Here is a 22,254-nt window from a genome sequence, read left to right on the forward strand (position 1 = left end):
TATAACTGTTTTTATGTGTTTGTCTGTGTATTTGTATGTCTGTATATAAATGAATTTGTGTGAGCTTAACTGTATATATGTGTTTGTCTTTGTATGTCTGTATTTAACTGTAGCTTTAATTGTATGTGTACCTGTATATGTGTTTGTGTATTTGTATGTCTTTATGTAAGTGTATCTTTGGGTGCGTGTCTACTGTATATATGTCTTTGTCTGTATATCTTTGGGTGTATGTATATTGTATATATGTCTTTGTCTGTGTATTTGTATTTCTGTATGTGAGTGTAGCTTTAAGCGTGTGTGTACATGTATATATCTGTTTGTGTATGTTTATGTCTGTATTTAAGTTTATCCTTGTGTGTGAGTGTGTAACTGTGTATTTGTATGTCAGTATATCTTTGTGTGTGTGTATGCATGTATATGTTTGTCTGTGTATTTGCATGTCTGTATGTAAGTGCATCGTTGTATGTGTGTTTAACTATATCTGTGTATTTGTATGTCTGCATGTACGTGTCACTATATGTGTGTGTTTAACTGTATGGTATCTGTTTGTCTGTGTATGTCTGTATGTAAGTACATTTTGTTTGTGTGTAACTGTATATATGCATTTGTATATATTTTTTAATTTTTTAGAGATACAGCACTGAAACAGGCCCTTCGGCCCACCGAGTCTGTGCCAACCAACAACCACCCATTTCTACTAATCCTACATTTAACCCCATATTCCCGACCACATCCCCACTATTCTGCTACCACCTACCTACACTAGGGGAAATTTACAATGGCCAATTTACCGATCAACCTGCAAATCTTTGGCTGTGGGAGGAAACGGAGTATCCAGTGGAAACTCACGTGGTCACAGTGAGAACTTGCAAACTCCGCACAGGCAGTACCCAGAACTGAACCCGGGTCGCTAGAGCTGTGAGGCTACGGTGCTAACCACTGCGCCACTGTGCCACCCCCAGCTTACATGTCTGCCCTTACATCTCTATGTAAGTATATCTTTGTGTGTGTATAACTGTTTGTATGTGTTTGTGTATTTGTATGTATGTATGCAAATGTTTCGTTGTGTGTGTGTGTAACTATATCTATGTGTTATCCTCTGCATTTGTATGCCTGCATGTAAATGTATTTGTTGATGTGTTATTGTATATATGTGTTTGTCTGTGTATTAATATGTCGGTATGTAAGAGTATCTTTGTGTGTGTATATGTCTGTGTAATTTTGTATATCTGTTTGTCTGTGTATTTGTATGTCTGTATGAAAGTGTATCTTTGTGTGTGTATGTGTGTAACTGTATGTACGTGTTTGTCTGTTTATTTGTATGTCTGTATGTAAGAGTATCTTTGTGTTTGTGTGTGTGTGTATTTGTCTGTATGTATGTGTTTGCCTGCCTATTTGTATTTCTGTATTTAAGTATATCTTTGTGTGTGTATGTGTCACTGAATGTATGTGTTTGTCTAATTATTTGTATGTCTGTATGTAAGTGTATTTTATGTGTGTAACTGTATATATGTGTTTTTCTGTGTATTTGTACATCTGTATGTATGTGTATCTTTGTGTGTGTGTTCGTAACTATATGTATGTATTTGTTTTTCTGTGTATTTGTATGTCTGTATGTAAATGTATCTTTGTGTGTGCCTGTGTGTAACTGTATATATGTGTATGACTGTGTATTTGTATGTCTGTATGTATGTGTATCCTTCTGTGCGTGTTTGTAACTATATGCATGTGTTTTCTCTCTATTTGTATGTCTGTATATAAGTTTATGCTTGTGTGTATAACTATATATGCATTTGTCTGCGTATTTGTGTGTTTGTGTGTGTGTATTTTACTGTATGTATGTGTTCATCTGCATATTCATATGTCTGTATTTAAGTATTTCTTTGTGTGTGTGTGTGTAACTGTATATTTGTGTTTGTGTATTTGTATGTCTGTATGTAAGTGTATCTTTGTGTGTGTGCGTTTGTAACTGCATGTATGTGTTTGTGTATTGGTATGTCTGTATGTAAGTGTATCATTGTGTGTGTGTCTATGTGCAACTCTATGTATGTGTTTGTCTCCGCATTTGTATGCCTGTATGTAAATATATTTGTGTATGTGCAATTGTATATATGTGCTTATCTGTGTATTTGTATGTCTGTATGAAAGTGTAGCTTTTTGTGTGTGTGTATGTATCTATATATATGTGTAATTTTATGTCTATATGTAAGTGTATCTTTGTGTGTCTGTGTGTATCTGTATGTATTTGTTTGTCTGTGTATTTGTGTGCCTGTATGAAAGTGTATCTTTGTGTGTGTGTGTGACCATATGTATGTGTTTGTCTGTGTATTTCTATGTCAGTATGTAAGTGTATCTTCATTTGTGCATAACTTTATGTATGTTTGTCTGTGTGTTTACATATCTGTATGCAAGTATAACTTTTTGTTTGTGTGTCACCTGTATGTACGTGTTTTTCTGTGTATTTGTATGTCTGTAATAAAGGGTATGTTTGTGTGTATGTGTGTAACTTTATGTATGTGTTTGTCTGTATTTGTATGTCTGTATGTAAGTGTATCGTTTTGTGTGTGTGTGTAATTGTATGCATGTGTTTGTCTGTGTATTTTGTATGTCTGTATGTAAGTCTATCTTGTGTGTGTGTGTGTAACTTTATGTATGCGTTTGTCTGTGTATTTGTATGTATCTATGTAAGTGTATCATTGCATTTGTGTTTAACTGTATATATGTGTTTGTCTGTGTATTTTTATGTCTGCATGTAAGTGTAACTTTCTGTGTGTGTAACTGTATGTATGTGTTTAGCTGCATAATTGCATGTCTGTATGTTAATTTTTCTTTGTGTGTGTGTGTGAAACTGTATGTATGTGTTTCTCTGTGCATTTGTATGTCTGTTTGTAACTGTATCTTTGAGTGTGTAACTGTATATATTTGTTTGTGTACTTGTATGTCTGTATGTATGTGTATATTTGTGTGTGTGTTTGTAACTATATGTATGTGTTTTTCTCTGTATTTGTATGCCTGTATGTATGTTTATCTTTGTGTGCTTGTGTATGTATATGTGTATTTAACTGTATGTATGTGTTCGTCTGCATATTTGGATGTCTGCATTTAAGTATGTCTGTGTATTTGTATGTCTGTATGTAAGTGTATCTTTGGGTGTTTGTGTGTTTTAACTGTCTGTATGTGTTTTCTGTGTATTTGTATGTTTGTATGTAAGTGTACCTTTGTGTGTGTGTGTGTTTGTGTAACTGCACAGTGGCGCAGTGGTTAGCACTGCAGCCTCACAGCTCCAGCGACCCGGGTTCAATTCTGGGTACTGCCTGTGTGGAGTTTTCAAGTTCTCCCTGTGTCTGCATGGGTTTCCTCTGGGTGCTCCGGTTTCCCCCCACATGTCCAAGACTTGCAGGTTAATAGGTAAATTGGCTATTAGCAATTGCCCCTAGTATAGGTAGGTGGTAGGGAAATATAGGGACAGGTGGGGATGTGGTAGGAATATGGAATTAGTGTAGGATTAGTATAAATGGGTGTTTGATGATCGACACAGACTCGGTGGGCCGAAGGGCCTGTTTCAGTGCTGTATCTCTAAACTAAACTAAACTATATATGTATTTGTCTGTGTATTTCCATGTCTACAAGGAAGTGTATCTTTGTGTGTGTAACTGTATATATGTGTTTGTGTATTTGTATGTCTGCATGTAAGTTTGTGCTTGTGTATGTGTATTTAACTGTATGTATGTGCTCGTCTGCATATTTATATGTCTGTATTTAAGTATATCTGTGTATGTGTGTAGCTATGCGTTTGTCTGTGTATTTGTATGTCTGCATGAAAGTGTATATTTTTGTGTGTGTGTATGTATCTGTATGTATGTGTAATTTTATGTCTGTATGTAAGTGTATCTTTGTGTGTCTGTGTGTATCTGTATGTATTTGTTTGTCTGTGTATTTGTGTGCCTGTATGAAAGTGTATCTTTGTGTGTGTGTGTGAAACTGTATGTATGTGTTTCTCTGTGCATTTGTATGTCTGTTTGTAAGTGTATCTTTGTGTGTGTAACTGTATATGTGTTTGTGTACTTGTATGTCTATATGTATGTGTATCTTTGTGTGTGTGTTTGTAACTATATGTATGTGTTTTTCTCTGTATTTATATGTCTGTATGTAAGTTTATCTTTGTGTGCTTGTGTATGTGTATTTAACTGTATGTATGTGTTCGCCTGCATATTAGTATGTCTGTATTTAAGTATATGTGTGTGTGTGTGTGATTGTATATATGCGTTTGTCTGTGTATTTGTATGTCTGTATGGAAATGTATCTTTGGGTGTTTGTGTATTTTAAATGTATGTATGTGTTTGTCTGTGTATTTCAATGTCAGTATGTAAGTGTATCTTCATTTGTGCATAGCTTTAAGTATTTGTTTGTCTGTGTGTTTACATATCTGTATGCAAGTATAACTTTTTGTTTGTGTGTCACCTGTATGTATGTGTTTTTCTGTGTATTTGTATGTTTGTATGTAAGTGTACCTTTGTGTGTGTGTATGTTTGTGAAACTGTATGTATGTGTTTGTATGTGTATTTCCATGTCTGTAAGGAAATGTATCTTTGTGTGTGTGTGTGTGTGTGTAACTGTATGTATGTGTTTGTCTGTGTATTTCTATGTCTGTATGTTTGTGTATTTGTGGTGGATAACTGTATATATGAGTTTGTCTTTGTATTTGTATGTCTGTGTGTAAGTGTATTTTTGTATGTGTGTGTAACTGTATATATGTGTTTGCGCATTTGTATCTCTGGATGTAAGTGTATCTTTGTGTGTGTAACTGTATGTATTAGTTTTTGTATTTCTATGTCTGTATTTAAGTATATGATTGTGTATGTGTGTTTGTATCAGTATGTATATGTTTGTCTTTGTATTTGTATGTCTATATGGAAGTGCATCTTTGTGTGTGTTTGTAACATTATGTGTGGGTTTGTCTGTGTATTTGTATGTCTGTATGTAAGCATATCTTTGTGTGTCTGTTTGTAACAGTATGTATATCTGTCTATTTGTATGTCTGTATATAAGTGTATCTTTGTGTGTTTGTGTGTGTATTTTACTGTAAGTGTGTGTTCATCTGCATATTTGTGTGTCTGTATTTAAGTATATCTTTGTGTGTGTGTATGTGTAACTGTATATATGTGTTTGTGTATTGGTATGTCTGTATGTAAGTGTATCATTGTGTCTGTGTCTATGTGCAACTCTATGTATGTGTTTGTCTGCACATTTGTATGCCTGTATGTAAATGTATTTGTGTAAGTGTAATTGTATATATGTGCCTATCTGTGTATTTGTATGTCTGTATGTAAGTGTATCTTTGTGTGTGTGTGCAACTCTATATATGCATTTATCTGTGTATTTCTATTTCAGTATCTATGTGTATCTTTGTTTGTGTATAACTTTATGTATTTGTTTGTCTGTGTATCTACATATCTGTATGTAAGTATAACTTTTTGTTTGTGTGTAACTGTATGCATGTGTTTGTTCATTTGTATGTCTGTATGTAAGTCTATCTTTGTATGTGTGTGTGTGTGTGTGTGTGTGTGTGTGTGTATCTTTATATATGTTTTTTTTAATTCATTCATGGGATGTGGGCATCGCAGGCCAGGCCAGCATTTATTGCCCATCCCTAATTGCCCTTGAACTGAGTGGCTTTCTAGGCCATGTCTGTATATTTGTATGTCTGTATGTAAGATTATCTTTGTGTGTGTGTAACTGTATGCATGTGTTTGTCTGTTCATTTGTATGTCTGTATGTAAGTGTATCATTGTGTGTGTGTGTTTAGCTGTATATTTGTGTTTGTGAATTTTTATGTCTGTATGTAAGTGTATCTTTCTGTGTGTGTGTGTTACTGTATGTATGTGTTTATCTGTGTAATTGTATGTCCGTATGTTCATTTTTCTTTGTGTGTGTGTGTGTGTAACTATGTATGTTTTTGTCTGTATATTTGTATGTCTGTATGTAAGTGTAGATTTATGTGCACGTGTACCTGTATATGTGTGTGTTCTAGGTATTTGCATGCCTGTATTTAAGTATATCTTTTTGTGTAACTGTATGTATTAGATTTTCTGTGTATCTGAATGTCGGTATGTAAGTGTAGCTTCATGGTTCTATGTCACCTGTATGTATGTGTTTGTCTGTGTATTTGCATGTCTGTATGCAAGAGTTTCATTGTGTGTGTGTGTCTAACTGTATATATGTGCTTGTCTGTGTATTTGTATATCTGTATGTAAGTGTATATTTTTGTTTATGTAACTGTATGGACCTGTATTTGTATGGCTGTATGTAAGTGCATCTTTCAGTGTGTGTGTGTAACACTATGTATGCATTTGTCTGTATATTTCTTTGTCTGTATGTAAGTATATCTTTGTGTGTGCTTGGGACTATATATATATATGTGTTTGTATATTTGTATGTCTGTATGTAAGTGTGCCATTGTGTGTGTGTGTGTAAATGTATACATTTGTTTGTCTGTGTGACTGTGTGTGTGTGTTTTTGTATGTGTGTGTAACTATATATATGTGTTTCAAAAACAAGAAATGCTGGATTCACTCAGCAGGTCTGGCAGCATCTGTGGAAAGAGAAGCAGAGTTAACGTTTCGGGTCAGTGACCCTTCTTCGGAACTGACAAATATTAGAAAAGTCACAGATTATAAACAAGTGAGGTGGGGGTTGGGCAAGAGATAACAAAGGAGAAGGTGTAGATTGGACCAGGCCACATAGCTGACCAAAAGGTCACGGAGCAAAGGCAAACAATATGTTAATGGTGTGTTGAAAGACAAAGCATTAGTACAGATTAGGTGTGAATATACTGAATATTGAACAGCAGCAAGTGCAAACCTGAAGAAAAACAACCTGAAAAAACAATGGGTAAGCAAACTGAACAAACTAAGATGAAATGAAATAAATGCAAAAAAAGATTGTAAAAAATGTAAAATGGAATGTAAAAAAAAAAGAAGGAAGAAAAAATAACTAAAATTGACTAAAAATGAAAGTAAAGTGGGGGGCTGTCATGCTCTGAAATTATTGAACTCAATGTTCAGTCCGGCAGGCTGTAGTGTGCCTAATCGGTAGATGAGATGCTGTTCCTCGAGCTTGCGTTGATGTTCACTGACCCGAAACGTTAACTCTGCTTCTCTTTCCACACATGCTGCCTGACCTGCTGAGTGAATCCAGCATTTCTTGTTTTTGTTTCAGATTTCCAGCATCCGCAGTATTTTGCTTTTATATATATATGTGTTTGTCTGTGTATTTCCATGTCTTTATGAAAGTGTATCTTTGTGTGTGTGTAATCTATGAGTTTTTCTGTCTATTTTATGTCTGTATGTAAGTGTATCTTTGTTGGGTGTGTATAACTGTATATATGGATATGTCTGTGTATTTGTATACCTGTATGTAATTGCATCTTTGTGTGTGTGTGTAACTCTATATGTGTTTATTCGGTCTCTGTTATGTCTGTATGTAAGTGTATCTTTGTGTGTTTGTGTGTAACTGTATGTACGTGTTTTTTCTGTCTAGTTGTATGCCTGTATCTAAGTGCATCTTTGTGTGTGTGTTTGTAACTGTATATATGAATATGGCTGTGTATTTGTATGCCTGTATCTAAGTGCATCTTTGTGTGTGTGTTTGTAACTGTATATATGAATATGGCTGTGTATTTGTATGTCTGTATGTATTTGCATCTTTGTGAGTGTGTAGGTAACTGTATATGTGCATTTGTATGTCTGCATGTAAGTGTATCTTTGTGTGTGTGCGTGTAACTGTATATATGGGTTTGTCCGTGTATTTTTATGTCTGTATGAAGGTTTATCTATGTGTACGTGTGTGTGCGCAACTGTATGTATGTGTTTGTCTGTTTATTTGAAAGTCTGTATGTAAGTGTTTCTTTGTGTCTCTGTAACTCTATGTATGCCTTTGTCTGTATATTTGTCTGTCTTTATGTAAGTGTATTTAGTTTTTTAGTTTAGTTTAGAGATACAGCACTGAAACAGGCCCTTCAGCCCACCGAGTCTGTGCCGACATCTACCACCCATTTATACTAATCCTACACTAATCCCATATTCCTCCTTCCTAGGACTTTGGTTCGGCCACATTTGGAATACTGCGTACAGTTCTGGTCGCCACATTACCAAAAGGATGTGGATGCTTTGGAGAGGGTGCAGAGGAGGTTCACCAGGATGTTGCCTGGTATGGAGGGCGCTAGCTATGAAGAGAGGTTAAGTAGATTAGGATTATTTTCATTAGAAAGACGGAGGTTGAGGGGGGACCTGATTGAGGTGTACAAAATCATGAGAGGTATAGACAGGGTGGATAGCAAGAGGCTTTTTCCCCAGAGTGGGGGATTCAATTACTAGAGGACACGAGTTCAAAGTGAAAGGGGAAAAGTTTAGGGGGGATATGCGTGGAAAGTTCTTTACGCAGAGGGTGGTGGGTGCCTGGAACGCGTTGCCAGCGGAAGTGGTAGATGCGGGCACGATGGCGTCTTTTAAGATGTATCTAGACAGATACATGAATGGGCAGGAAGAAAAGAGATACAGACCCTTAGAAAATAGGCGACATGTTTAGATAGAGGATATGGATCGGCACAGGCTTGGAGGGCCGAAGGGCCTGTTCCTGTGCTGTAATTTTCTTTGTTCTTTGTTATCCCCACCTGTCCCTATATTTCCCTACCACCTACCTATACTAGGGGCAATTTATAATGGCCAATTAACCTATCAACCTGCAAGTCTTTGGCATGTGGGAGGAAACCGGAGCACCCGGAGGAAACCCACGCAGACACAGGGAGAACTTGCAAACTCCACACAGGCAGTACCCAGAATTGAACCCGGGTCGCTTGAGCTGTGAGGCTGCGGTGCTAACCACTGCGCCACTGTGCCACCCTATTGTGTGTGTGTGTGTAACTGTATGTATGTGTTTGCCTGTGTATTTATATGACTCTATGTAAGTGTATCTTTGTGTGTTAGTGTGTAATTGTATGTAGGTGTTGGTCAGTGTATTTGTATGCCTGTATGTAAGTGTATTTTTATGTGTGTGTGTAACAGTATATGTGTTTGCCTGTGTATTTGTATGTCTGTATGTTAGTGTATCTTTGTGTGTCTTTATCTCTATGTATGCGTTTGTCTATGTATATTTATGTCTTTATGTAAGTGTATTGTTTTGTGTGTGTGTAACTGTATGTATGTGTTTGTCTGTGTATTTTTATGTCTGTATGTCAGTGTTTCTTTTTGTGTGTCTGTGTAACTGTATATATATGTTCGTCTGTGTATTTGTATGCCTGCATGTAAGTGTATCTTTGTGTGTATGTGTTTGTGTGTGTGTGTGGCTGTGTATATATGGTTGTCTGTGTATTTGTATGTCTATATGAAAGCATATGTTTGTGTGTGTGGAACTGAATATATGTATTTGTCTGTGTATTTGTATGTCAGTATGTAAGTGCATCTGTGTGTGCGTAACTGTATGCATATGTTTGTCTGTGTATTTGTATGTCTGTCTGTATGTTTATTTTTGTCTGTGTGTGTAACTGCATTTATGTGTTTTTGTCTATTTTTATGTTTGTATGTAAGTGTATCTTTGTGTGTGTCTAACTATATATATGTGTTTCTCTGTGTGTCTGTATGAAAGTGCATCTTTATGTGTGTGTTTAACTGTATATATGTGTTTGTCTGTGTATTTGTATGTCTGTATGCAAGTATATCTTTGTGTATGTGTGTGTTTAACTGTATGTATGTGTTCTTCAGTGTATTTTTCTATCTGATTGTAAATGTATCTTTGTGAGTGTGTAACTGTTTATATGTGTTTGTCTGTGTATTTGTATGTCTGTATGTAAGTGTGTCTTTGTGTGTGTGTGTGTGTAACTGAATATATGTGTTTGTCTGTGCATTTATATGACTGTATTAAGTATATCTTAGTGTGTTAGTGTGTAACTGTTTGTATGTGTTTGTCTGTGTATTTGCATATCTGTATGTAGTTGTATTTTTGTGTGTCTCTGTATATATGTGTTTGTCAGTTGTATTTGTATGTCTGTATGTATTTGTAGCTTTAATTCTGTGTGTACCTGTATATATGAGCTTGTCTGTGTATTTGTATGTCTGTATGTAAGTGTATGTGTGTGTGTTACTGTACTTATGTGTTTTTCTGTGTTTTTGTATGTCTGTATGTAAATGTATCTTTATGTGTGTGTGTGCAAAACTGTATATATGTATTTGCCTGTGTATATGTATGTCTGTGTATAAGTGTATCTTTGTGTGAGTAGCTTTATCCATGTGTTTGTCTGTGTATTTGGATGTCTGTGTATAAGTGTATCTTTGTGTGTGTAACTGTATATATGTTTGTCTGTGTATTTGTATGTCTGTATCTATGTGTATCTTTGTGTGTTTATGTGTAACTGTATGTATGTGTTTTTCTGTATATTTGTATGTCTGTATGTAAGTGTATGTTTGTGTGTGAGTGTAACTTTGTATATGTGTTTGCGTATTTGTATGTCTGTATGTAAGTGTAAAATGTGTCTGTGTGTGTCTAACTGTATGTGTGTTTGTCTGTGTATTTGAATGTCTGTATGTAAGTATATCTTTGTGTTTGTGTAACTGTAGATATGTGTTTTTTGTGTATTTGTCTGTGTCTATGTAAGTCTATCTTTGTATGTGTGTTTGTCACTACATGTTTTGAATTGTTGCAGCAAATCTGCTTCATGGATTCCTTACAACTCTTCATCTTCCCCAGCCTATCTACTTCACGGAGGCAGGAATATACATGGAGAGAGAGAGAGATACAGAGAGAGAGACCAAGATAAAGAGAGAACAGGAGAGGTATAGATTCACTATGAGACAGGGAGACAAAGGCAGGCAGACAGAGATACTCTGTCAGAAACAGTCAGAGAGAGAGGTAGAGAGTGACAGTAGGGGCAAGAGACAGATACGATGATAGATGCAGAGACAGGTTGAGAGAGTGGTTAATAAAACATACAGTATCCTGGGCTTCATTAATAGGGGCATAGAGTACAAGAGCAAGGATGTTATGTTGAACTTGTATAAGACACTAGTTCGGCCTGAGCTGTAGTATTGTGTCCAGTTCTGGACTCCACACTTTAATAAAGATGTGAAAGCCTTGGAGAGAGTACTGAAAAGATTCACGAGAATGGTTCCAGGGATGAAGTTCATTTATGAAGATAGATTGGAGAAGTTAGGACTGTTTATCTTGGAGAAGAGAAGGCTGAGTGGTGATTTGATAGAAGTATTCAAAATCATGAGGGGTCTGGACAGGGTAAATAGAGAGAAACTGTTCCCACTCATGAAAGGATGGAGAACGAGAGGGCACAGATTTAGAATGATTGGCAAAAGAAGCAATGGCGACATGAGAAAAAACGTCTTCACAGAGTGAGTGGTGAGGTTCTGGAATGCACTGCCTGAAGGTATGTTGGAGGCAGGTTCAATCAAGGCTTTCGAAAGGGAATTAGAGTGTTATCTGAAAAGGAAGAATGTGCAGGGTTTACAGGGAGAAGGCAGGGGAATGGCATTATGTGAATTGCTCATTCAGAGAGCTGCTACAGACAAGATGGGCCAAATGGCCTCCTTCTGTGTAACAGTTCTGTGGTTCTGAATGACACTGGTGTTTGTGAACATGAATGAAGTTGAAGTCCCACACACAGGCTATAATCAGCAAAGTTCTTCAGCAGAAAACACAGGGACAAAGTTAAACTTAGTGAAATAAGTGGTTTGAAAATGTTTCTGATCCACCACAGTGACTTGGTTCTGTAACATTAATATTTCAAGAGTAAATTGAACCACATGTCAACTGTTGCTGACCGTGTTTGTTATTCTGTTCCAGAGAACTTGGGTTATGACTTTGCTCTGGTCGGTGCTGCGGGACAAAACTCAATGGGAGAAGCCGGATGAGTTCAATCCATCCCACTTTCTGAACTCTGAGGGGAGATTTGTTAAGAGAGATGCTTTCCTGCCTTTCGGTGCAGGTACTAATTGGCCCTGGAAACGTGTTATTGTGGGTTCTTAATGTTTATAGATTTCATTGATTCAACGGGCCAACTCTTCAGTAGTGTCACTCATAATGGCCGTGGGTTAGATCTGTGACTCTGTTTCTCCTGGTGACTGGGCATTGGAGGAGAGTCAATCCTCAACAGTTACCTGATCTGAGGGGCCGTATGGTTGAGTTAAACCCAGATCAAAGAGCAAATTGCACCAGAGGACACTGATTGAATCTTGCCGTGAAACTGTATCCTGTTGATTTGTATATTACATAATAAATAGACCAGTTTTGTTTTGCTTTCTAAGAAGATTCATCTCATCAAAGTGCTTTTGATTCTGCCCTCCAAAGAATAGGAGTGATGCACGTGGTGACCACATGCACAATCGACAAACCCGATAAACACAATGAGGAATCTTACTGTTCCAACTCTGGGACACACTATTGTGTAATTAGATATTGGGTAGAAAAGGTATTTTCCAGAATATAGCGAACAAGGAGTTCACTGACAGGAGAGGCAGGTGGCGTTGAAAATATCCAGTGGACACAATAATTAATAACTGGTCATACTGCTGGTACAATGTGTCATTAAGAAGAATATTCTGTTTGGTAAATCTGAACATTTACACCATCACTTAAAGCCTCTTTTTATTTTCTTCCCCAGGTCGTAGAATTTGTCCTGGGCAGTCTATTGCCATGATGGAGCTCTTCCTGTTTTTCACAACTTTGTTGCAGAAGTTTAAGCTTCAGGCACCAGCGCATGTGACTGATCTGGACATCACCCATGGAACGGGCAGAATATTAGCTCCGAAACCGTATAAACTGTGTGCTGTACCCCGGCAATAGGAAACCTGGTGAACAATCGGACCTCCCAAGTATTTTGCTTTCTGGGTAGTCTCCTGAAGATATTTGCTTAAATATAATCACAGCTCATTTAATGCTAAAAGTGCCTGCTTGTAAAGTCTTCAGTCTTTTGTAAAATTGGTTGTGAGGAAATGGCCATTCCCATATCCCTCTGGATACTCGAATTCCTGATTTCATGCCAGTGAGAGAGATTTACATTCAACTAATGGGGCTGCAATCACACTGTGCATTTAAACAAATGGTTTAATACTGTAGTTAGTACAGCTGAGCAAGGAATTGTATCTGAATATTTGTTCCCATAGTTATAGAACAAAGAACAAAGAATTAAGAACAGTACAACACATGAACAGGCCATTCGGCCCTCCAAGCCTGCGCCGATCTTGATGCCTGCCTAAACACCTTCTGCACTTCCGGGGCCCATATCCCGATATTCCCTTCCTATTCATGTATTTGTCAAGTTGTGTCTTAAATGTCGCTATCATATCTGCTTCCACCACCTCCCCTGGTAGCAAGTTCCAGGCACTCACCACCCTCTGTGTAAAAAACTTGCCTCGCACATGCCCTCTAAACTTTGCCCCTCGCACCTCAAACCTATGTCCCGTAGTAACCGACTCTTCCACCCTGGGAAAAAGCTTCTGACTATCCACTCTGTCCATGCCGCTCATAACTTTGTAAACCTCTATCATGTCGCCCCTCCACCTCCGTCGTTCCAGTGAAATTTCACTGTGAGATTTCAGTTCCAAACTGGAGAGAATTTCCTATTGTTAATGTAACAGGGGATTTCCCCTTACAGTGACTGCAGCCAAATTATGAACATGATCTTTCATCCCCTGTATCTTCTTTTAACTAGAGCTACATATGAACATACAAATTAAGAGCAGGAGTAGGCCACTCGGCCCTTCAAGCCTGCCCTGCTATTCAACAAGATCATGGCTGATCTGATTGTAAGCTCAACTCCACATTCCCGCCTACCCCCGATAACCTTTCACCCCCTCCTTGCTTATCAAGATTCTATCTACCACTGCTTTAAAAATATTCAAAGACTCTGCTTCCACTGCCTTTTGAGGAAGAGTTCCAAAGACTCACAACCCTCTGAGAGGAAAACAAACTCCTCATCTCTGTCTGAAATGGGTGACCCCTTATTTTTTAAACAGTGACCCCTACTTCTAGATTCTCCTACAAGAGGGGACATCCTTTCCACATTCACCCTGTCAAGCCCCCTCAGGGTTAAGTTACCTCTTACTTTTCTAAACTCCAGTGGATACAAGCTGAGCCTGTCCAACCTTTCTTCATAAGACAGCCTGCCCATTCCAGTTATTAGTTATAGAGTGTTACAACACTGATACAGGCCCTTCGGCCCACTGAGTCAGTGATCACCCATTTATACTAATCCTACATTAATCCCATATTTCCTACCACATCCCCACAATTCTCCTATCACCTATTTACAATGGCCAATTTACCTATCAACCTGCAGGTCTTTGGCTGTGGGAGGAAACCTGAGCACCTGACAGAAACCCACACAGTCACAGGGAGAACTTGCAAACTCCACACAGGCGGTACCCAGAACTGAACCTGGGTCGCTGGAGCTGTGAGGCTGCAGTGCTAACCACTGCGCCACTGTGCTGCTCCCATTGTGTAAACCTTCTCTGAACTGCTTCCAACACATTTACATCCTTCCTTAGATAAGGAGACCAATACTGTACTCAGTACTCCAGAGGTGATCTCACCAATGCCCTGTGTAACTGAAGCATAACCTCCCTACGTTTGTATTCAATTCCCCGTCATGATAAATGATAGCATTGTATTAGCTTTCCAAACTATTTGCTGTACCTGCATGCTAACCTTTTTCGATTCATGCACTAGGACACCCAGATTCCTCTGCATCTCAGAGCTCTGCAATCTCTCACCAATTAGATAATATGCTTCTCTTTTATTCTCCCTGTCAAAATGGACAATTTCCCACTTTCCCACATTATACTCCATTTGCCCAATCTTTGCCCACTCACTTAACCTATCTATATCTCTTTCAAGCCTCCTTATGTCCTCTTTCCAACTTAATTTCCAACCTATATTTGTGTCATCAGCAAATTTAGCAACTATATCTTCAGTCCCTTTATCTAAGTCATTTATATAAATTGTAAAAAGTTGAGGCTCCACAGATCGGGACTGTGGAGTTGAGCTTCTCATCAGATCAGCCATGATCTTGTTGAATAGCAGAGCAGGCTTGAAGGGCCGAGTGGCCTACTCCTGCTCTTAATTTGTATGTTCATATGTATCTTTAGTTAAAAGCAGATACAGGGGATAAAAAATCATGTTCATAATTTTGCAAATGGAGTATAATGTATAAGACCACTCGTTACATCTTGCCAATCTGAAAATTACCCATTTATGCCTACTCTCTGTTTCCTGTTCACTAGCCAATCTTCTATCCATGCTAATATGTTACCCCCTACAACGTGAGATTTTATTTTCCACAATAACCTGTGATGTGGCACCTTGTCAAATGCTTTCTGGAAATCTAAGTACAGTAGATCCACCAGTTCCCCTTTATCCACAGCACATGTTACTTCTTCAATTAATTGGTTAACATGGTTTCCCTTTCACAAAACCATGTTGACTCCGCTTGATTATCTTGAATTTTTCTAAATGCCCTGCTAGAACATCTTTAATAAAAGCTTCTAACATTTTCCCTATGACAGCTGTTAAGCTAACTGGCCTGTAGTTTCCTGCTTTCTGTCTCTCTCCCTTTTTGAATAAAGGAGTTACATTTGCTATTTTCCAATCTCATGGAACCTTCCCTGAATCTCGGGAATTTTGGAAAATTAAAACCAACGCATCAACTATCTCAATAGTCACTTCATTTAAGACCCTAATGAAGTCCATGTGGGCCCGGGGACTTGTCAACCTACAGCTCCAACAATTTGTTCAGTACCACTTCCCTGGTGATTGTAATTTTCTTGAGTTCCTCCCTCCCTTCCATTTCCTGATTTACAGCTATTTCTTGGATGTTACTTGTATCCTCTATAGTAAAGATTGATGCAAAATACCTGTTCAATTCATCTGGCATCTCCTTATTTTTCATTATTAATTCCACAGACTCACTTTCTATAGGACCAATGTTCACTTTGTGAACTCTTTTCTTTTTAAATTATCGATAGAAACTCTTACCAAATGTTTTTATATTTCTAGCTATCTTTCTCTCGTACTATAATTTTTCTCTCCTTATTAATCTCTTAGTCATTCTTTTTTGTTTTTTATATTATGTCCAATCTTCTGACCTGCCACTCATCTTCGCACAATTATATGCTTTTTCTTTAAGTTTGACACTATCTTTAACATTTTTTAGTTAACCATGGATCCTCCCTTGGAATTTTTCTTTCTCGGGGTGTAACTATTCTGTGTATTCTGAAATATCCACTTAAATGTCTGCCACTACATCTCAATTGACCTAACCTTTAACAAATTTGCCAGTTCACTTTAGCTAGCTCTGCTTTCATGCCCTCATCATTGTCCTTATTTAAGTTTAAAATATTAGTCTAGGACCCACTCTTCTCTCCCTCAAACTGAATTTAAAATTCTGACATATTATGATCGCTGCTGCCTAGTGAGGTTATTAATTAATCCTATCTTGTTGCACAATACCAGGTCCAGCAAAATAAAAGCAAAATACTGTGGATGCTGGAAATCTGAAATAAAAACAGAAAGTGCTGAAAATGCTCAGCAAGTCTGGCAGCATCTGTGGAGAGAGAAGCACAGTTAACATTGCAGGTCTGGAAACTTTCAGCGGAACAGTTCCGATGAAAGGTCACAGACTTGAAATGTTAACTCTGCTTCTCCCTCCACAGATGCTGCCAGCTCTCTGGTTGGCTCCAGAACATGCTGTTCTAAGAAACTATCCCGAAAACATTCTGTGAACTCCTCATCTGGGCTACCTTTGCCCACCTGATTTTTCCAGTTTATATATAGATTAAAAGCCCCCATGATTATCGCCATAACTTTCTGACAAGCTCCCATTATATCTTCCTTTATACCCCATCCTACCATGTTGTTACTGTACACCACTCTCACAAGTGACTTTTTGCCTTGATCTTTTCACATCTCAACCCAAACCGCTTCTACATCCTGGTTTCCTGAACTTAGGTCATCCCTTTCTATTGTGCTAATACCATCATTAATTAACAAAGCCTCCCCTCCACCTTTTCCTCGCTTCCTGTTCTTCCTAAATGTCATGTACCCTTCAATATTCAGGTCCTAATCTATGCCATCCTGCAGTCAAGCCTCTGTAATGACTATCAGATCATACTTATTTATTTCTATTTGTGCTATAAGTTCATTTGTTTTGTTTCGAATGCTACATGCATTCAGATACTGAGCCTTTAGTTTTTTCCTTTTATTATTTTAGTAACCTCTAGCCTTATCTGCTGGTTTACTCTTAGATTTGTACTCTCTGACCCTTCCTGTTTATCATTTCCCATATCAATACCTTTCTCTCTTGCCTGGTCTCTATTCTTTGATTTACCACATCATCCCAAATTTGATCCTTTGCCCCCACAGAGAGGCTTTAAAACCCTCTATACTTCACTCGTTATGCCGTTCGCTAGAACACAAAAAATAGGAGCAGGAGTAGACCTTATGGCCCATTGAGCCTTCAAAAAGATTATGGATGATCTGAGGATTCAACTCCAGGTTCCCGCTCGCTCTCCATACCCCATGAGTGCCTGAGAGACCAAACAGCTGTATATCCCAGCCTTAAATGTATTCAATGATAGAGCATCCACAACACTCTGGGGTTGAGAATTCCAAAGATTCACAACCCTTTGCATGAAGTAATTTCTCCTCATCTCAGTCCTAAATGATTGGCCCCTTATCCTGAGACGGTGCCCCCATATTTTGGATTCCCCGAGCAGCAGAAATAATCTCGGTGTCTACCCTAATCAGCCCCTTTACAATCTTACACGTTTCAATGAGAAATAGAACAATAAAACACTGGTCCCAGCATGGTTTAGGTGAAGACAGTCCCAATGCTACACGCCCCGCTTTCCCCAGTACTGGTGCCAGTGCCCCACAAACTGGAACCCACTTTGACCACACCAGTCTTTGAGCCAAGCATTCATTTCTCTAATCTTATTTGCCATATGCCAATTTGTGTGGCTCAGGTAATAATACAGAGATTATTACCTTTGAGATTCTGCTTCTTAATTTAGTGCCTAGTTCCTCATACTGACTACGCAGAACCTCGTTCATTGTCCTGCCTCTCAAGGAAATAAACCAATTTCTGAAATTTTTCCAGACTATTAGGGAAAGGGCATTTAGGCCCATATGTCTGTGTCAGTATGATTGGGGAGAAGAGAGTGCCAGTATGAACTGGGGGGAGAGAGTGTCAGTATGAACTGGGGGAGAGAGAGTGCCAGTATGAACTGGGGGGAGAGAGTGTCAGTATGAACTGGGGGAGAGAGAGTGTTAGTATGAACTGGGGGGAGAGAGTGTCAGTATGAACTGGGGGTGAGAGTGTTAGTATGAACTGGAGAGAGGGAGTGTCAGTATGAACTGGGGATGAGAGTGTCAGTATGAACTGGGAGAAGAGAGTGTAAGTATGAACTGGGGGGTGAGAGTGTCAGTATGAACTGGGGGGAGAGAGTGTTAGTATGAACTGGAGAGAGGGAGTGTCAGTATGAACTGGGGATGAGAGTGTCAGTATGAACTGGGAGAAGAGAGTGTAAGTATGAACTGGGGGGTGAGAGTGTCAGTATGAATTGGGGGTGAGAGTGTCAGTATGAACTGGGGGGAGAGAGTGTTAGTATGAACTGGGGGGTGAGAGTGTCAGTATGAACTGGGGGGAGAGAGTGTCAGTATGAACTGGGGGGAGAGAGTGTTAGTATGAACTGGAGAGAGGGAGTGTCAGTATGAACTGGGGATGAGAGTGTCAGTATGAACTGGGAGAAGAGAGTGTAAGTATGAACTGGGGGGTGAGAGTGTCAGTATGAATTGGGGGTGAGAGTGTCAGTATGAACTGGGGGGAGAGAGTGTTAGTATGAACTGGGGGGTGAGAGTGTCAGTATGAACTGGGGGGAGAGAGTGTCAGTATGAACTGGGGGGAGAGAGTGTTAGTATGAACTGGAGAGAGGGAGTGTCAGTATGAACTGGGGATGAGAGTGTCAGTATGAACTGGGAGAAGAGAGTGTAAGTATGAACTGGGGGGTGAGAGTGTCAGTATGAATTGGGGGTGAGAGTGTCAGTATGAACTGGGGGGAGAGAGTGTTAGTATGAACTGGGGGGTGAGAGTGTCAGTATGAACTGGGGGGAGAGAGTGTTAGTATGAACTGGGGGGTGAGAGTGTCAGTATGAACTGGGGGGAGAGAGTGTTAGTATGAACTGGGGGAGAGAGTGTAAGTATGAACTGGGGGGTGAGAGTGTCAGTATGAACTGGGGGGTGAGAGTGTTAGTATGAACTGGGGGAGAGAGTGTAAGTATGAACTGGGGGCAGAGAGTGTTAGTATGAACTGGGGGGTGAGAGTGTCAGTATGAACTGGGGGGTGAGACTGTAAGTATGAACTGGGAGAAGAGAGTGTTAGTATGAACTGGGGGGTGAGAGTGTCAGTATGAACTGGGGGGAGAGAGTGTCAGTATGAACTGGGGGTGAGAGTGTCAGTATGAACTGGGGGGAGAGATTGTTAGTATGAACTGGGGGGAGAGAGTGTCAGTATGAACTGGGGGGAGAGAGTGTTAGTATGAACTGGGGGGTGAGAGTGTCAGTATGAACTGGGGGGAGAGAGTGTTAGTATGAACTGGGGGGTGAGAGTGTCAGTATGAACTGGGGGCAGAGAGTGTTAGTATGAACTGGGGAGAGAGAGTGTCAGTATGAACTGGGGGGAGAGAGTGTCAGTGTGAACTGGGGGGAGAGAGTGTCAGTATGAACTGGGGGTGAGAGTGTCAGTATGAACTGGGGGGAGAGATTGTTAGTATGAACTGGGGGGAGAGAGTGTCAGTATGAACTGGGGGGAGAGAGTGTTAGTATGAACTGGGTGTGAGAGTGTTAGTATGAACTGGGGGGAGAGAGTGTCAGTATGAACTGGGGGTGAGAGTGTCAGTATGAACTGTGGGGAGAGAGTGCCAGTATGAACTGGGGGAGAGAGAGTGTCAGTATGAACTGTGGGGAGAGAGTGCCAATATGAACTGGGGGAGAGAGAGTGTCAGTATGAACTGTGGGGAGAGAGTGCCAGTATGAACTGGGGGAGAGAGAGTGTCAGTATGAACTGGGGGGAGAGAGAGTGTCAGTATGAACTGTGGGGAGAGAGTGCCAGTATGAACTGGGGGAGAGAGAGTGCCAGTATGAACTGGGGGAGAGAGAGTGTCAGTATGAACTGGGGGGAGAGAGTGTCAGTATGAACTGTGGGGAGAGAGTGCCAATATGAACTGGGGGAGAGAGAGTGTCAGTATGAACTGGGGGGAGAGAGTGTCAGTATGAACTGGGGGGAGAGAGTGTCAGTATGAATTGGGGGTGAGAGTGTTAGTATGAATTGGGGTGTGAGAGTGTTAGTATGAACTGGGTGTGAGAGTGTTAGTATGAATTGGGGGTGAGCGTGTTAGTATGAATTGGGGGGTGAGAGTGTCAGTATGAACTGGGGGGAGAGAGTGTTAGTATGAATTGGGGGTGAGAGTGTTAGTATGAACTGGGGGAGAGAGAGTGTCAGTATGAACTGGGGGGAGAGAGTGTCAGTATGAACTGGGGGGAGAGAGTGTTAGTATGAACTGGGGAGAGAGAGTGTCAGTATGAACTGGGGGGAGAGAGTGTCAGTATGAACTGGGGGGAGAGAATGTCAGTATGAACTGGGGGAAAGAGAGTGTCAGTATGAACTGGGGGGAGAGAGTGCCAGTATGAACTGGGGGGAGAGAGTGCCAGTATGAACTGGGGGGAGAGAGTGTCAGTATGAACTGGGGGGAGAGAGTGTCAGTATGAACTGGGGATGAGAGTGTCAGTATGAACTGGGGGGAGAGAGTGCCAGTATAAACTGGGGGAAAGAGAGTGTCAGTATGAACTGGGGGGAGAGAGTGCCAGTATGAACTGCGGGGAGAGAGTGTCAGTATGAACTGGGGGGAGAGAGAGTGTTAGTATGAACTGGGGATGAGAGTGTCAGTATGAACTGGGGGGAGAGATTGTTAGTATGAACTGGGGGAGAGAGAGTGTCAGTATGAACTGGGGGAGAGAGAGTGTCGGTATGAACTGGGGGAGAGAGAGTGTCAGTATGAACTGGGTGTGAGAGTGTCGGTATGAACTGGGGGATAGAGAGTGTCAGTATGAACTGGGGGAGAGAGTGTCAGCATGAACTGGGGATGGGTAGGCTATTGGTCTTTATGTTATGGGATTGAAATTCCTCACACCACTATTAAATAGAACATTTAGCTTTGAGTTCCTCTCTTTGCTGTTTTTGTAAACCTGTTAGTGACTGTGCATAACTGCCCACTAGCTCTTATTGAAGCTAATTTTAACTGGCGTAATTAAACTGGCGACTGATTGTTTTACACTCTTGTAGATAGGATTTTGACTGAAAGGATTTAGCCTGTGCTGTGTTGGTTCTGTAATCAAGCTATTCTGTTTTTGATAATCATGTTTCAAATATATTATCCTTTCTGAATGAACTCGTGATATGAGGAAGTCAAACTGTCCGTTGTTATTAGATCTGAGGTGAGCTATGAGTTTAATAATACCTCATCTCGTGTTATACTGTTTATATAGGTTTGTCCACAATGAAAGATCATTGAACTACGGAACTTTATTTTGACTATAGCCACCAGCATTTGTTCATTAGATTGACCTTATGTGAGCACAGCAGTTCTCTCAGGATATGTGCAGAAACCAGTGTTCTTCGTTGGTTTGCTCACTCAGTGTGGATATATTTGTTGTTTGTGGCAGAAAGAATAGCTTAGTCCTGATAACAAGGTAATGAGTGTAAAGCAGAGTGAATTTTATTGGAGAGCAGCTGAATTGTATCCAATTGGTTACAGTGGAGGAACGCAGGGATGGTTCCAATTCATCACTGAGAAATCGATTAACAGTAATAATTCTGCCTGGTATTAAGTGTGAAGTAGACTGAACTGGTCACAGAGTTTTACACGAGGCCAAGGGATGAGAAAACCCTTAGACGTCACATGTGCTCCAGGTTAGTTAATGTCATCTCGAATTTGATCTGTTGCAAATAAATTCTGTTGAATTAAACTTTTCTATGAGTGTGTTTATTTTTGGTGTCTCAGTAACACTTTCCTCAAACAAGAACTAGGACAATGAAACAGGCAGAGAGTCATAACAACACAGAAGGAGACCATTTGGCCCATCGAGTCCGTGCTTGCTCTCTGTAGAACAGTCCAGTCAGTCCCACTCGTTCACTCTATCCC

The 22,254-nt window shown here is 39.7% G+C and overlaps 1 protein-coding gene across 1 annotated transcript in view; it reads left to right on the forward strand.

Annotated features, from left to right (window-relative positions):
- LOC137359048 (cytochrome P450 2K6-like) overlaps nucleotides 1-22,078 on the forward strand; it is a 209,622-nt gene extending 187,544 nt beyond the window's left edge. Inside the window, exons 8-9 of the mRNA XM_068025163.1 lie at nucleotides 11,845-11,986; nucleotides 12,662-22,078. Coding sequence (XP_067881264.1) covers nucleotides 11,845-11,986; nucleotides 12,662-12,843 — 324 coding nt within the window. The 3' untranslated portion in view covers nucleotides 12,844-22,078. The remainder of the gene's footprint in view (nucleotides 1-11,844; nucleotides 11,987-12,661) is intronic.
- The last annotated feature ends 176 nt before the right edge of the window (nucleotides 22,079-22,254 follow it).

The sequence above is a fragment of the Heterodontus francisci genome, unplaced genomic scaffold, assembly GCF_036365525.1.
Source record: "Heterodontus francisci isolate sHetFra1 unplaced genomic scaffold, sHetFra1.hap1 HAP1_SCAFFOLD_562, whole genome shotgun sequence".
NCBI classification, from domain to species: Eukaryota; Metazoa; Chordata; class Chondrichthyes; order Heterodontiformes; family Heterodontidae; genus Heterodontus; species Heterodontus francisci.